This window comes from Lytechinus variegatus, chromosome 1 (assembly GCF_018143015.1).
Source record: "Lytechinus variegatus isolate NC3 chromosome 1, Lvar_3.0, whole genome shotgun sequence".
Lineage (NCBI taxonomy): Eukaryota > Metazoa > Echinodermata > Echinoidea > Temnopleuroida > Toxopneustidae > Lytechinus > Lytechinus variegatus.
The window spans coordinates 82505678-82520850 of NC_054740.1; the positions used below are offsets into that span (position 1 = coordinate 82505678).

Here is a 15173-nt window from a genome sequence, read left to right on the forward strand (position 1 = left end):
TACAAAAAACAGATTTCAGAAAATTATGATCGAAGAGTTGAAGAAAAAAAATCTGAGAACAACTTTCTGAATCTAATGACATCAATTTGTGAAAGAGGATGCCCATCCATCTGAACCTTATACCTCCATCATCACCCCTGTATCCAGAAGTGACTTACTCTTAAGACGTCTACTCGAACTTTAACAGATTAGTCATTATGATGAAGAATTATTACAGAAGCAAACCGTCTGAGCCAATACATGAAGCTTGAGTAGTTTTGAGATGAGGGTTTGGGAATAGGGACCCAGACATCTGCACCCCTCTGCACTGTTGAAGAGCCTGGTCGATACAGTTTTAGAGGAGTCTTTGGTAAAGGTAATGAGTCAGTCACACCATCGAAACCCAGCTTCTAATCGATCAAAGCTATTACGTTACTTCGAATGGCTAACCATAGGTCGTATTGGGGTCGGTTTCGTTTGTGTGTATGCAGCGTTTGGAAACGGGAGAAGCAAACAGGGAGTCACCAGGAAGACACGTTGAGTCTGACTCATCCGCCTCGCGACCTTATCCCTCCTCCCTTATGATTCCCAGACCCCCCTCACAAACTCACCTTTCCCCATGATTTACCCCCCTTCCTCCTGATCCCAATCCCTTTCTATGTGGTATTTGGGATAGAATGTCTTTGAGCTCCTTGATCGCCTTGTTGGGAGCACATTGCCACGCCTTGGATATCATCGACGAGTCGTTGGATTATCATTATTGTTTTGCTAAGCTCTCGCATTATCACTCAAAGATACAAACTTGGAGAATTTAGAACAAAATAGGGATATTCTACCTGCTCTAGTATGTGAGTATGTATGTATTCAAGCATCTTCATTGGGTGAAGTATATTCTCGTTTTGCTACATATTGGTTCCTTCTCAAATGTGATTCCGCATCGAATACTTGAAGATGCTGTTCTTCATCTAAGGTTGAACTGTTGTTGTAAGGTCTCTTTAGTATCGATTTCTTTGGATGCGTTTCAGAAATCGATCTAGTTTGGATTTCTATTGTGGTGTCGAAATCACGACGTCGTCTCACCCGGCATCCAGCATTCCGTGTGCAAGCTCAATGTCATAATGTAGTATCTATACCATTGTAGACAGATTTTAGAGGTTGTTGGAATTTTAAGTTGTTATACCTTTCTGTATCATAATTTATCCCTGCATGTTTATTGAATTGGTTATGTTTGCTTTGGATTAGTTTGCTTCAGTTTTGGTTTGCTTTACCTGTCACACGAATGCTTGTAGAAGGAAGTTTGATGAACAGCCGTACGGATTTACGCTCTATGCGAGGGACGTAGTAATCATGCTAAATTCTTTGATATGTTCCTTGTTCTTACAGAGATCGTATGAGTGTTGATGAATGCTTCAGACACGCCTGGTTAAGTGAAATCAGTACACGGACCAAAGCCTGCGAGACCAAACTATCCACTGCAAGACTCAAGAAATTTTTAGCAAGAAGACGCTGGCAGGTAGGTCTCATCCATCTCATTTCGTGACGAAACTTTGTGACATGATACACATCATAACACTTTCTTTACTTATCATAATGATAATAATGATGATATGCCCATTTAGCTCCTATTATGCATTTACCCTACTCCTATTCACATGGGATTCTATAATTACCATGACCATAACTGAGTGTCATACAGGCGCGAAAGCATTCAAGGATGATGTCCCACCGGTTACCCATTCAATTCCCCTGGGTTGAGTGCAGCATGATTAGGAAAAAAATTAGGATTCGAACCTGCGACCCTCTGATTGAAAGGCAGGATTTAGAACTGCTAAATCATGACGCTTACTCTCCTCTGTCATGTCTGTCACACTTAACATCGCCAATATTATTCTAAAGTTTCTTTTAGAAATGATGATTGCCTTAGTTATCATTTCATGGCTCCTTGTAATGCGAGAGTAGAAGTAAACGCTATTTTTATTGTTGTTTATTTAGCCAACATACATGGATCGCAAGAAGAAACGAGTTAATTCAGCAAAGTTGTTTTCGTACTTGTTTTGTTTGTTATTCCGACTGACTGAAAAAAACAAACATCTATGATATTTGCGAATCTGACTTTTATTTCAAACCTACTCATCGTTTGAAAAATGATTTGACCAAAAACGCATTAAACTTTTTCACTCGTTTCCTCTTTTCAGGTGGTATTTGTTACTGTTGAAAGAGTCAGGTTTTTATTGAATCGCCTCAAATAGCCTATTTCTCCAATTGTATTTGAAATTCTATTTCAATAAATAGCGTGTACAACCGTTCGAACAAACACAATTTTACTTCTATTTCAGGCATAATAATGACTCACGCCGAGTTTGTCTAGCCGCTATACAGGTGCAGTTTGTCCCCATTAATATGATAGGGACAGATCGTGGTAGATAATTGATTGCTTATAAACATTTGTGAAGGATTGTCAATACGTTGATTGATTCTTAATATATCTTTCTGTCATGATAATGTATTGGAGAACTGTTCTGTGCAGTCATTCATGTTTGAATTGAGTAGGAATTGATGTTTAGATTTCACACGATATGTTTCTTATTGTGTCCACCCGCACTCAATTACCAAAAGCACTCGTGATTTTGTTTAAATCAAAATGTATAAAAAATTATACATAAATATATTGTTTTAGTATAAGCATGATAGATTATAATTATATAATTTCATAATCAAATTTTCTGCATGATATCATAGACACAACACATGTTACACAAAATAAAGGTTGCGGGAGGGGGAAGGGGAAATCAGTCTTGTTCGATCAGTCCTTATGAACGATTTCTTAAAAAGTATAAGAATAATTCATGACCTGCAAAAAAAAAATATTTTCAGTTTAGAACAATTACCGCCCTATCCGCCTCTTTTTGTTCACGATCCATACCTTAATCATGTTAATGGAATTGATAAAAAATGAAAAAGCATGTTCATTCTGTTGCAAAAGTTGTATAAACCTGACCCTCTAGTCATATTTTGAGTGACCTACAGACCTAATGAATTTAGCTCCCTCCGTTGATCTCTTAATGAGCCATTGATTAATTGGCCCTGTTTTTCTTCCTGACTGGCAACTGTCAATTAGCAAGGTCAGTGGATACCACTAGGCCATGGTAACACGCAACATGGTTGAAACAGCAGGCATGCTACGCAACAAACCTGGCGGTATGGAAAAAGGGGCACTGTTTTTATTCTTGAAATATACTTTGTCATCGTCTTCGCATCATCCCTTCTTATTTATGCTTGTTTGAAATATGATGAATCGAATTGTGAGGAAAACAACTAAAGACTCACCATTACCGATGGTTTCCATTTTCGAATTTCCAAATTATAGAGAATCTAGCTCATGTTTTGAATATTGCTTTTGCGCCGTTGGCAAATCATATCGAACAGAGAATAACTTTAACGAAAAATTAATGAATTTTTTTTTTTTTACATGACCCAGTTCCCTGGTGGCATCAAAGTGACTTTCTTCTACCCTTTACAATTTTTTTTTTTTGGTAGTACCAATCATTATTTGACAGCTGCTTAAAAAAAACATCCGCAAGTGCCCATTCGGTTTTTACTCATGTTCGCCCTCTACCGGTCCCATAAATAAAATATTCGACTGTTCACATGCTGTGATGTCAATAGGAAATCTCCCAGGTTAGCCTTCCCTCGAACAAAACTATAAATGAATTTATGTTTTTGACAGCAAGAAGAAATGAAAGCTACTTTACATCCATGTTTTAGGTTTTATTTGGATGCACTTGCCACAAAAGATGTGGCAAATTGAGTGTTGGAATTTGTGCATGTGGTGTTTTGTGCATTTTTCTCAGAAATTTGTTAAATTTGAGGATCTATTGCCCAAAGGTTTGATTTCGTCGGACACAAGATCTTCCTTTAAATATATTTTAACAGATTGGTTCAACCCCAATACGTTGATTGTGCCGTTGAGAGACTGTTTAAGGATGTTGTTACCCACAATCCACGATACAAAGCCATAGTTGTGAGTGATAATGACAGTTCCCCTAGCGCTCCTAATGATACTCCACCCTGAATGTCAGCTTGCACTCAACACGAGACAGACAAAATATCAAATTAAATTTCCATATCTCCGCCCTCTTGAGACGTTCTAGGACTGTCAAGTACAAATGGCATGTCAGAGCTTTGATGATGGGGGGGGGGGGTGCAGACTGGAGACTGGGAATTGACTTGGTGATAATCACCGGACAACACGACTGACTGTCGTACGAATTTGGAACACAATATTTTTTTGTTTTTCATGAGATAAAATTGATCGAACAATTGCAATTTTGTAGTTTACCTTTGCGATCGATTATTTCTTTGTTTTCTGATAGCAATATCCTTCAATGACTAAATACCAGGGGTGCGTTTCATGAGCATTTTCGTCCGACTAGTTGTCAGATATGACATTTTCCCTTGATTTTTATTGGCTGAGAATAGCTGTTACTATGGTAACAGTCGGATGAAACAGGACTTGTCGGATAAAACGTCCGACAAGTCCTTTCACGAAACGCTCATCAGGAGTCATGTTGTAAAAAGCAATGCAAAACCTTGACATTAGCTAATTAGTATTTTATATGACTTGGTCGGGTTTGAACCCCGTTTTCCCGTTCACGATGCGGGTGATCTATACCACTGAGCCACCATATCCAGCATCCAATGATATTCACTGCAGTCACTGCAAATAATGTTAATTCTTTTGACTTGTTGTGTTTCAAAGAAAAGACCAAGCCCATGGTATTTTCTATTTGTAAATTAAGATCTCACGAGGTTGTCAATTCATGTATCACTTCACCTGAGTGAAAGTTTTTGTTAACATGGTTAGCGCAATTACCGCCCCTCATTTACTCTAATTGTCTCAACCGGTTATTGTTTCCATATCCAGAAGGAAATAACAACTACATCAATTTCATCACTTCTCGAGGGAGGTTTAAAAAGACCAATTCTTTTATTACGACTGTGCAAAGCAATAAACATTGAGAGAAGTTCTAAAATAGCAATGATGAAACAGTTACATAATATTTTCTTTTCGCCATTAGGGTCTTAAAATGTAATTTTTGTTATTGTAGATTTTCATTTTAGGAGTATCAGTAATTTGAAATTACTAATGGGCCTTTCTGCACGCAAGTTGAGGGGGAGGCTGGAAATTCTCAAACATATAGTTTTTTTTTAAATATGAATTCTTCAAATAATCCTCCATAAGTGTGCACCAGATACTTTTATTTCAATTTTAGAATACAAAACAGTCATCGCTTGCATCAATATAATCATATTATTGCACCATGAAATATATGCTGTTTCCTATAAATTCATCCATACCTGTGAGTAAAATGACAGATCTCGATGACTTGATGTGATCTTTTTAATAGTGTTATGCAGACCAATATAATTGAACGAAACCAAGACAGTAATTCTGTTTTAAATGCATTCCACCGACTCCTGCCCTCTCTTGGTCATTATGCTAAAGGAGTTAATGATTTGATGCCACCACAATTTTACAATATATTATGCTTGTCTTGTTTTTCAGTCAAAACATCACATAATTCATTCTAATCAGTGTTTGAAATTGTATTTGTTTCTATTTGGAGCGTTGTGGAGCGTTGTGGCCCAGTTGATTAGTCTTCGGACTTTGAAACAGAGGGTCGTGGGTTCGAATCCCAGCCATGGCGTTATTTCCTTCAGCAAGAAACTGATCCACGATGTGCTGCACTCGACCCAGGTGAGGTAAATGGGTACCGGTAGGAAGTAATTCCTTAAGAAGCTGTGTGCGCTATGAACGCCTAGCTTAGCCGGGTAATATAGGAGCGCCTTGAGCACCTTACAAGGTGGAAATGTGCGCAATATAAATATCCTATATTATTATCCTATATTATTTTATATGAGTATTTAACAATTTTGTAAATGTCTTGATTTGTGTGGAAATAAAATTTAAAATTTGATGCAGGTAGTAACGATGAACGCCATTTATATCCTTCCATTTGACATAGTTATAATCTGAATGTCTCTACATAATTCCCAACCACAAGATACCAAGGGTTTTACAGTTAAAACACAAATTACAAATTCGAATATGAGTTGGAGGGGTTATTCTAGTATGCTCTCTTTTCGGATTAGCGAATGGTAAAATTATCAACCAACACACATGTTGTGCAACATTTCTTACACGGCAAGTATATATTGATTAAGATTGCAAACAGAAACAAAGAAATATATTTCAGAACTAATTTAATATTTTCTGATATAATTCTGCAGCTGTGGATATCCAAGTCCAATGGTACTGCTTTTGGATTTACAGTCGACAGATGGTTTCGTCCGATATTGCCGGTTTGCGGCCTCTGAAATGTATTTTGCCAACATCTAAACTTGACATTTTATCAGCAAAATCAGTGATTTATGATTCACTTTTTTGGAATAAGTCACGTTCCCATTGTTCGGAATATTATCCATATGCTTTCTTTGACTCGTACAATGTTTCTGGTCCTTTTTGACAGTACAGTGTATATGTGACGACCAGGGGGGATAGTGTTAAACAAGATGTAAATGGTCCCAATGGTTGTCAGGGTTGTTAATCATAATGGACCGCTTATCTCAAAGTTAAGCTTTTGTATTAAATATTATTACAATTTTTATGAACATGTTTGGTAATAAGAGGGTGTCGTATGGGACCTAGCTATCTTCCTCCAGTCTGTCGAGTATGGATGATGGATAACTGAAGGTCAATGACCGTGACCTAAAACCAGATAGAGGTCAATGAAGCTCGTAAGGTCAACTCTTGACATTCGACCCATGAAGACTGATTGATATACTTGGAGGATTAGTCGACGGTACATCCAATACCGTCACAAAGTCCTTCGCTGCCTCAATATAGGAAATAGACGATTTTAGATCTTATCAAAGTGCCAATGAAAAAATTATAGGCGAGAGGGGAAGAGGAATAAAACAAACCTACACTTAAAAATCTAAACTATGAAAAGGCTATGTTGTCGACACTGGTTTGTCTTGACATTTGCTACGAAATTTAATCAAAATTAAATGGATACCTATAACATCCAAATGATCATTAAAAGTTTTGAATTATTTAAATACATTTGCTTCATATCGGCTTGGTCCTCTTCCACAAATAAACTTGTAACATTTTGACAGCGTGATGATGGATCGCTACATCAAGATGCATAAGCCACGGTCACCAAAATAATATGTTTACACTGTAAAAAATGAAGTGCTAATTTGCTAATTTAGCACTTACAGTGCTTGTATAGTGACTGCACTACGAGTGCTGATTTTCTGGTTCAAATTCAAACTAGAAAAATCAGCAACCGAAGTGCAGTCACTATATAGGCCTACAAGCACTGTAAGTGCTAAATTAGCACTTCTTTTTTCACATTTTTACAGTGTAAACATATTATTTTGGTGACCGTGGCTACGGTGGCTTACAGTGCATGTTGCTATAGTAACTGGATTAGACGAAAAAACGTTTCGAATCTTTTTGAAATTATTACACGCACCCGCCTCTTCTCTTGTACTTTTTACAATACTCTCTTTCTCCTTCGACCCTTTCCTTCCCTTCTTCCCGGGCTTCTTCCCTTCCCTTCTCTTCATCCCCTCATCTCTATATCACGTGTAGAGTGCTAAACACATTTTCAGCAAATGGGATGCTAAAAACAGCACCTTCTAGTGGTTCTCGTCAGTGTGAACCACAGCACATGCTGAAAAATCCAGCACCCCGAAATGTTGTCACTTTTCATGCTTTTCGAGCTCCAAGTTTTAAGACCCCCCCCCCCCCCAATCTCTCTTCCTCTCTCTCTCTCTCTTTCTATCTATACAGACTAAAATTAGCAGTATGCATCAACTCCTTAAAGTGATTTAGCGATTAGTTGCTATGTAGAGGTGTAACTGATTAGGGTGGGCGGGGCCTTGATTTCGTCCAAGTCAAACAATTATCTGGTTAAATACACCAATCTTAACATGCAGGTGTGATGTCGCTGAAAATACATTACAGTTTAGCTTGTGGCCTATATCATTCAAAGATATTGCGTATGTGCGATAAATTCTCCAGTGTTGCTATTTTCATCTGTTGCTCAGTAACTTCATTGACATTTCGTTATAGGAGTTTTACTGAAAACAGAGAACAGCCTGATCTCTTAACTATCTGGACACGGGCTGAATAAAATTACCGGCAAGAGCGCATAAACTGGGTTGAATTATAGAAAGTAAATTAATGTATATATACAAAATCATAATTCTATGATTCAATACATCCTCTTATGAAACAGTGATTTAAAAAATATAAGTTTTCATGTGAAAAACGATTTCATAAAAAAGATACCTTGAAATATTTAAAGAAGCTTGCAAGGTCTTGCTCTAAATTTTATTTTTGTTATAATTCTGTATCATAAACAGAACAATTACAATGTGAAACAGATAAACGAATGCATGTGTATAGGCATATAATACTTTGTAAAGAACCCGTAAACTCGCCCACACAATAATTGTGAAATCTTAAACTGTTGCTTTTTGTGCATTACAATGCACATTATCCCACGAGGCCAGTAGCTGTCGAATATTCTTTTGTAGGACCGCACACGACGGGTTATTTGTAGACTAATGGGGGCATTTTAAGAAAGGGGGCTTTATATTTTTCTTTATTTACAACCTATACATGTACATCTGAAACGAAGGGGTACAATTGGTTAGGTCTTGTATTCCGTGCAATTTCGGATGAGTTAAGTCATGACATCTATTTCGACAACCCCCCCCCATACTCCATTAATATTATTTCCGTATCTACGGAAGGAGGGGGGGGGGGTGGATTCAGTAGAATACCGTTTGCCGCCCCTGCCAAATGAATAGTGTAATAAAAAGAGAGAGGAGAGGTGTGCATACGGTGGAGGGGGGTCTTTTGCCCCCCTCTCCCGTGAAGTTTTCCAAGTAACTATATATCATAGTGTATTACTAGACCTCCAAGATCGATTTTCATTTCATTTATCCTGTTACCAGAAATATATTTTTATATTGCTAAATCCTCTGAAAAGATAAAATAAAGCTAGAAAGATATATATTACAAGCGAGAAAAGACATTTTTTGTGGGGGGTCGCTAATCCTTCACCCACTCGTGTAGATAACCATGGGCAGTGTTATTACGTCAATGACCTCCCTTACCATTTAAATTAAAATAAGTGTGACATAAAAATAACTGATCATTTGATGAAAAGACTCAGGCACCAGTTAAAACTGTATTGCATTGTATTCCCATTCCCGAATGCATGGAATGGATCCTATTGTGATTCCAAACGACTGTTCAACTCCGAAGACAACCGACTCTTGTTCCCTTACCCTTTCATGTTTCTATTGGAAGAATGTGTACAAAAGCTAACTATACTCGTAAACAAACACCATCTTTGTTTGTAAATTTTCAAGAGTCGTATACAAGTATTCAAAAATAGATTTAAAAGCAGTCGCAAATTTTCCGTTCACAATACAATCGTCTTAAAATGTTACACTCCTATTTCTACCGTAACGTCGACATGGCCGCTCGTTATCTCTGGTTCCCCTTCCTTTTCCATTCTATTTATTTCCCCACAATTTCCAAGACCATGTATTTGTTTGTAATCAACATTTCTTATATTTTCTCTTTTGAATGATTCGTCTGCATGTTGTAAACGAATTTCCATAACATACGGGGCATCTATCATGTATCTAGGCCTATACGTCGACTGTCGACGCCACCCCCACCCCCGGCCGCCCCCTTGGTGGGGGCAAGAAACACGTGATTCAGCCAGCCCCCATGACCTACCATTGCCCGTTTCCTTCCCTTTCACTCTATCATCATGATCAGTCAGGTTCATTTGTAAGTCATGTCGGCGAGCTCTTTACCCATGCTAATCCCATCAAAGCTAAGCGTTGTGCCGATAATCTCTATGTACATAGGTCCTGACCACACTGAACTTCACACCCCATCGGGTGCCAATAAACAATCTTGTCCTCACCTATTTCGTGCAACAGTTATTATATGATCATCAATCACATCAATGAATAATTGATTGTTTTAAAAATCCTTAATATCGTATCAGTTTTATATACTGCATACTTTTCAAAATATGAATTAATATTTTCCCGTGAGTCAGTCGGCCGTGCCGATTAATCCTTGCCCATTTTACGCGTGACACTATTTTATATTGTTCATGATTGAGGCCTACTCTTATATATTTCAAATCCCATTTGGTAGAAATTCGAATGAAATTCAAATTGAAATTCATATGAATTATGAAAAATAACATGCATAGCATTGCGACAAAATGAAGAAGAGTGCACTGTATACGATAAAGTATATCCCGTGGTATTAGTGTATCTAGTTTAACAGATTCAGTAAGATTACTATTTCATTTTTAGCCTCTAAAAGAAAAAAATAATTGTCTTTTATAGTAAGAAAGTGAAAATAAACATAATCCACCGGATCTTCAACGACATTTCTGAGCCTTGCCTTTGAGTTAGATGAAACAAAATAATTGATCGTTGAACCTTCAAGATATGACAATTCATGAAACAATGAAAGATATCCTTCCATGAATCGAATTCAAAACTATGTTATTCACACACCATGACAACATTTCTCTTGATTGTGATCTATTTTCTAAATGATTTGGTCAAACAATTACCAGGATTACATTCTTCCGTTGGTACGGAAAAAATCGTAAATTATGTCAAAGTTGAGGTTTGTTCAATTGCCATCCCCCCCAAAAAAAAAAACTTGGTTCGAATTTTCGGTGTCATCTTTCTTGTATCCCTTTGGTGAAACCCCTTGGCCTCTTTGCAAGATAGAAGAGCTTTTTGTGCCAACCATTCTTGAATTTTTCCGCGCCACTTATGGCCTCTATTCTTTCCTTTCATTGTATAGAATGTTTAAATTGGAGACGGGTATGTCCTCTTTCGGAAGAGATTAAAATAAAACGAAGAAAATGTTTGTAAGCACCCCGGCGTGCGTAATTCAGAAAAAAAAACCTTTTTTTTCTTTTGTGCATAATGGACAAAACATTTCTGTGTCCGGAATGATGGCAAATAAACGGGTGTGGTATGCTGAATCTTGGCGTCTTGCTTGAAAATTCACCAAGAAAACAAACAAGTGTTTTGTAAAGGTAGGTTGATTGTTCAGCCAACACTTTAATAAGACGGGAATAGGGCAGTAATAATGACGTTCGTTTTAAATTTTCACCCTTCAGTCCATGCAAAGACTTTCTCATGAGGTTGTTCAGAAGTCAAAAGGTGTACCTAAAATTGGAAACGGCAAGTAATTTACTGTCCATTCAACATACTCCAAGTTACAGACTGTGCTTTATCGAAGACATGTTATTTTACATGTATATGCATGAGGGGGTTTTTAGAGATAAAGAGAGGGGAGGGGTGTACAGGGATTCACTTTGCTCTGAATCACCCAGATTGATGGATAGTTAAAATTTTGAAGTGTCTGTTTAATTGACTGAGTCTTTTAAGAGAAATTTATGTAGTAAAAAGTACTATTGGAGAGTTGTGTGTGTGTGATCGATAATGCGCCGAAATATTTCGTTGATAATCATAATGTATTGGAATTATGAGAGAAAATAATTAAGTTTTCTTTCAATGAAAACAATGACATATAAATTCCAGCTATTATGATTTTCTTTCGAGTGATTGTAATGTTATGAGTAGTCGTGTAGTAAAGTAGTGTATATCTTTACTTTACTTTGCCATAATGAGCGAGTTTTTTTTACAGGTGTCAAGTATGGTGTTGTGGGGGAAAATTAACGAAGTGCTGCGAGGGAGCGAAGAGAGCAATCCAAAATTTTGCCATTTTCAATGAAACAAACTAATGTTTGTAATAGATTTGAAATAATATTAAGAAAATATGATAATATTTCACCCTTTTCCCTTTCCTTTTCTTTCGTTATTCATCTTTTTTTGGTTGTTACATTGGAGGTCCATAACACAAAGCCCCCCCCCCCCCACCCTCACCGTCTGTACACCCGTGCTCTCAAGTCATTCATTTGTAAGTCTTCATAACCAAATGCCGGGTGGTCACTGACCCCTCTGCCAATTAGTCTCATTTGTTACTTAACTTTATCTTGAGCTTAAATACATGTGTTAGATTTGACAAAATTATTATTTTCTAGGGATAATGCATAGTACAGTCTGTTAGAACATAGAAATTCGTTGTTAAATACAACAAACTAATTAAAACGTCTTCTTTGCATAATTATTGAAACTTGTTATGGTGATCATCTAAAAAAGCGTTCGTTCACCCCTTTTTTAACAATCAACTTTGTTGATTTTCTTCGAATTTGCTATGAAAGAAATCTAGGGAATGTTTTGAACCATACGTGAACAGGTAATAATGCTTGCTGTCCCATTGCTGTGGTTACTGTACAGTTTGGCAATTATAAAGAATAACAGAATTAAAGAATAGAAATGAATAAAGGACAAGATCATCCTGCGCATATTCGCGATAAAAAGTTACCTCTCTCTCTACCTCCTGGCCCATTCTCATTTCTTTTCCCCCTCTGTTCCATTTCGCCCAATTTTTGCGATTTCTTTCAAAGTTTGTCGACTGAATGGTCTCGTTGAGCAAGGGGGAGGGTAAGGGGCGGAGACAACGCGACAAACGAGGCGTATCGTGCGCCCCTGTAGACTCGGTTCAAGGAATCCCCTCATGGTTATTTTGTTCCATGGTGCAATGGTTTGGCTGTTAGAGTTCCAGCTCTAAGAAGAAACGAAATAATATGGTTTCGAGTTTTGATATACATTTAAAGGTCAAGTTGAATGAATAAATAGTTCATTTCGGGTGGATTTAGCCTTAAACATAAAAGGGACTGGGCTATTTGAGGTGTATTGAGGACGGGGGGGGGGGGGCATGGTGGCCTTCTTCTGATCTCGGCCACCGTTCTCGCGATCGCGCCGAAATTTAGCACGCACATTCTTAACGACATTAACTACAAACCAGAATAAAAACATTCTGAAAATAATTATTTTTCATTTATTATGAATAGAATATGCAAATTTATTAGTGAAAAACATTATTGGCAAATTTAACACCAAATTTCACTTCAAATTTTCTACCTTTTTTTCCAGATGTCATCTTTGTAACCTAGTTTAAAGGTTTCCACAAAGAACAATTGCGAAAGCCAATTTTTTCTATGTATTTCTTTGCTTGTAGAATTTCTTATGTATTTATTTCTTGTTTTATCTTTTGATTTTCATTGTCTTTTAATCGAAATTATTACAGACCATTTAAGAACTAAATTAAACCCTAAATTAATTAAGCAGACCAATTAGAATGAAGAGTAATCACCATTTTATGAATTTCATCTCCATAGACTTTCACAAAGTATAAAAATGAGACATTTTCGGCAGGACATTGTCTCGTAAAAAGTCACGTGGCGTCACGTTGCTATACCCCAATGTCGTGAATTTGGTCTCAAAAGTTGTGCGAGACTTTAAGAAAAAGTTATAACATTTTTCGGCGCTATCTTTTTGCGTTTCGGAAATATCGAGCGAAGCGTCGGGGGGGGGGGTCATAATGCCCCCACCCAGTCCTTTCAGCCTCACATGGTAAAATAAATCCATACGGTATGTGTTATGATTTTGAACCGTAAGGGATAGCACGACTGAATCGAATCCGATCAATGATACTTGATCAAAATAATGTGGGGGCAACCCATGCAGCAAAAGTAGGACTAATTTATGGATTCCGTTTCGTTTGCCTCAGGTAGTTCTGACCTACTAGCTTACGGAAATCACCCGACCTGCTTACCATTAGTCATATATTATTCTGGCATATAAACGTATATCGCTACTTTTTTGAATACAGGTCGACTTTCAAATTTCTGTTTTATACTATCCCATGTCTCTCTTCGCGTAATTTTTATTGTCTCGATGGCGATCACAATTAAAACCATTTTGTATAAGTACATACGCGATTGATACAAAAATACTTACGGCTTGGGCAGAGACAACGCTACCAAGGGATGGCTAATCCCGTGGATGTTTGATATTCGGTCTTTGGCTCGTCATACACTCCCTCATGTGCATTCTACAATAGTTTGTGAAGAAGTAAACTTTCTTTCTTCATGTAGAGCTGTTTACAATCTAGACCATTCCACAACAAACGGCATTCGGCAAGCTCATTTAGCAATGTGATCCGTTCCGTGATTGTTTTGTTAGGAATATAATTTCTGGAAGAATCCCTCGTTCAAAAGAAATTCACAATTATGAAGGTAAGATCTCCGCGATATTTCGAAGATGTAATCTTTAAAAACATTTGAGGTCATATTTATGTTTTGTTTTGTTTATCTTTCATTTAATAAATGTACGCCTTTCATATATATGTAACTTTCTGATAAGTGGTTAAGTTGTTAAGTGTTTTTTTGCGTTTTGAATATTATCATCATTTCCATCCTTTTAAAAAATCTCCAGTCGGCATGGGCGAGGAACACATGAACTTCTCGAGATCGCTTATTCTCTGCAGCAATAGATTTTTATGTATATCGATAAATAACATCGAGTATTATGGCGGCGTTATTTTGTTTTTGATTGCTTATTATCATTGATTCTTGATATTAAATCACATTTAGGAATTGATTAATTTATTTATCTATTTAATCATATATTGATTCATTTATTTATTTATTTGCTTATTATTTATTTATTTATTTTCTTTATTACATCAAGAAATACTCTACCAGTGGTACCTCTATTTTGCAGATAGCAATATATTAATAGTAGCAGTAGAAGTAATAGCCGCTGTAGTAGTAGTAGTATTAGCAACAATAGAAGCAGCAAAAGCAGCAGCAGCAGTAGTATTAGCAGCAGTAGTAGTAGTATTAGCAGCAGCAGTAGTAGTAGTAGTAGTAGTAGTAGTAGTAGTAGTATTAGTATTTATTAGTAGTAGTGTACTACTATAGAAGTAGTATTTATTAGTAGTAGCAGCAGCAGCAAAAGCAGCAGCATTAGCACCAGCAGCAGCAGCAGCAGCAGTAGTAGTAGTAGTAGAAGTAGTAGTAGTAGTAATAGAAGAAGAAGTAGTAGTTTTTTTAATATTATTTTATTTTTCTCCATCATCATCATTATTATCGTTTCCTTTATAATTTTTAGTATTATAATTATTTTCATCGAACATGTTTGAACCC

The 15173-nt window shown here is 36.9% G+C and overlaps 1 protein-coding gene across 4 annotated transcripts in view; it reads left to right on the top strand.

Annotated features, from left to right (window-relative positions):
- LOC121425215 (myosin light chain kinase, smooth muscle-like) overlaps nucleotides 1-15173 on the top strand; it is a 108300-nt gene that overhangs the window by 15433 nt on the left and 77694 nt on the right. For 2 of the 4 annotated variants that reach the window (XM_041621226.1, XM_041621234.1), the window contains exon 6: nucleotides 1363-1492. In XM_041621226.1, the coding sequence (XP_041477160.1) occupies nucleotides 1363-1492 (130 nt within the window). Of the gene's footprint in view, nucleotides 1-1362; nucleotides 1493-11238; nucleotides 11299-14051; nucleotides 14262-15173 lie in introns of those variants that run through there. The other 2 variants (XM_041621242.1, XM_041621257.1) reach the window with 2 other exon arrangements.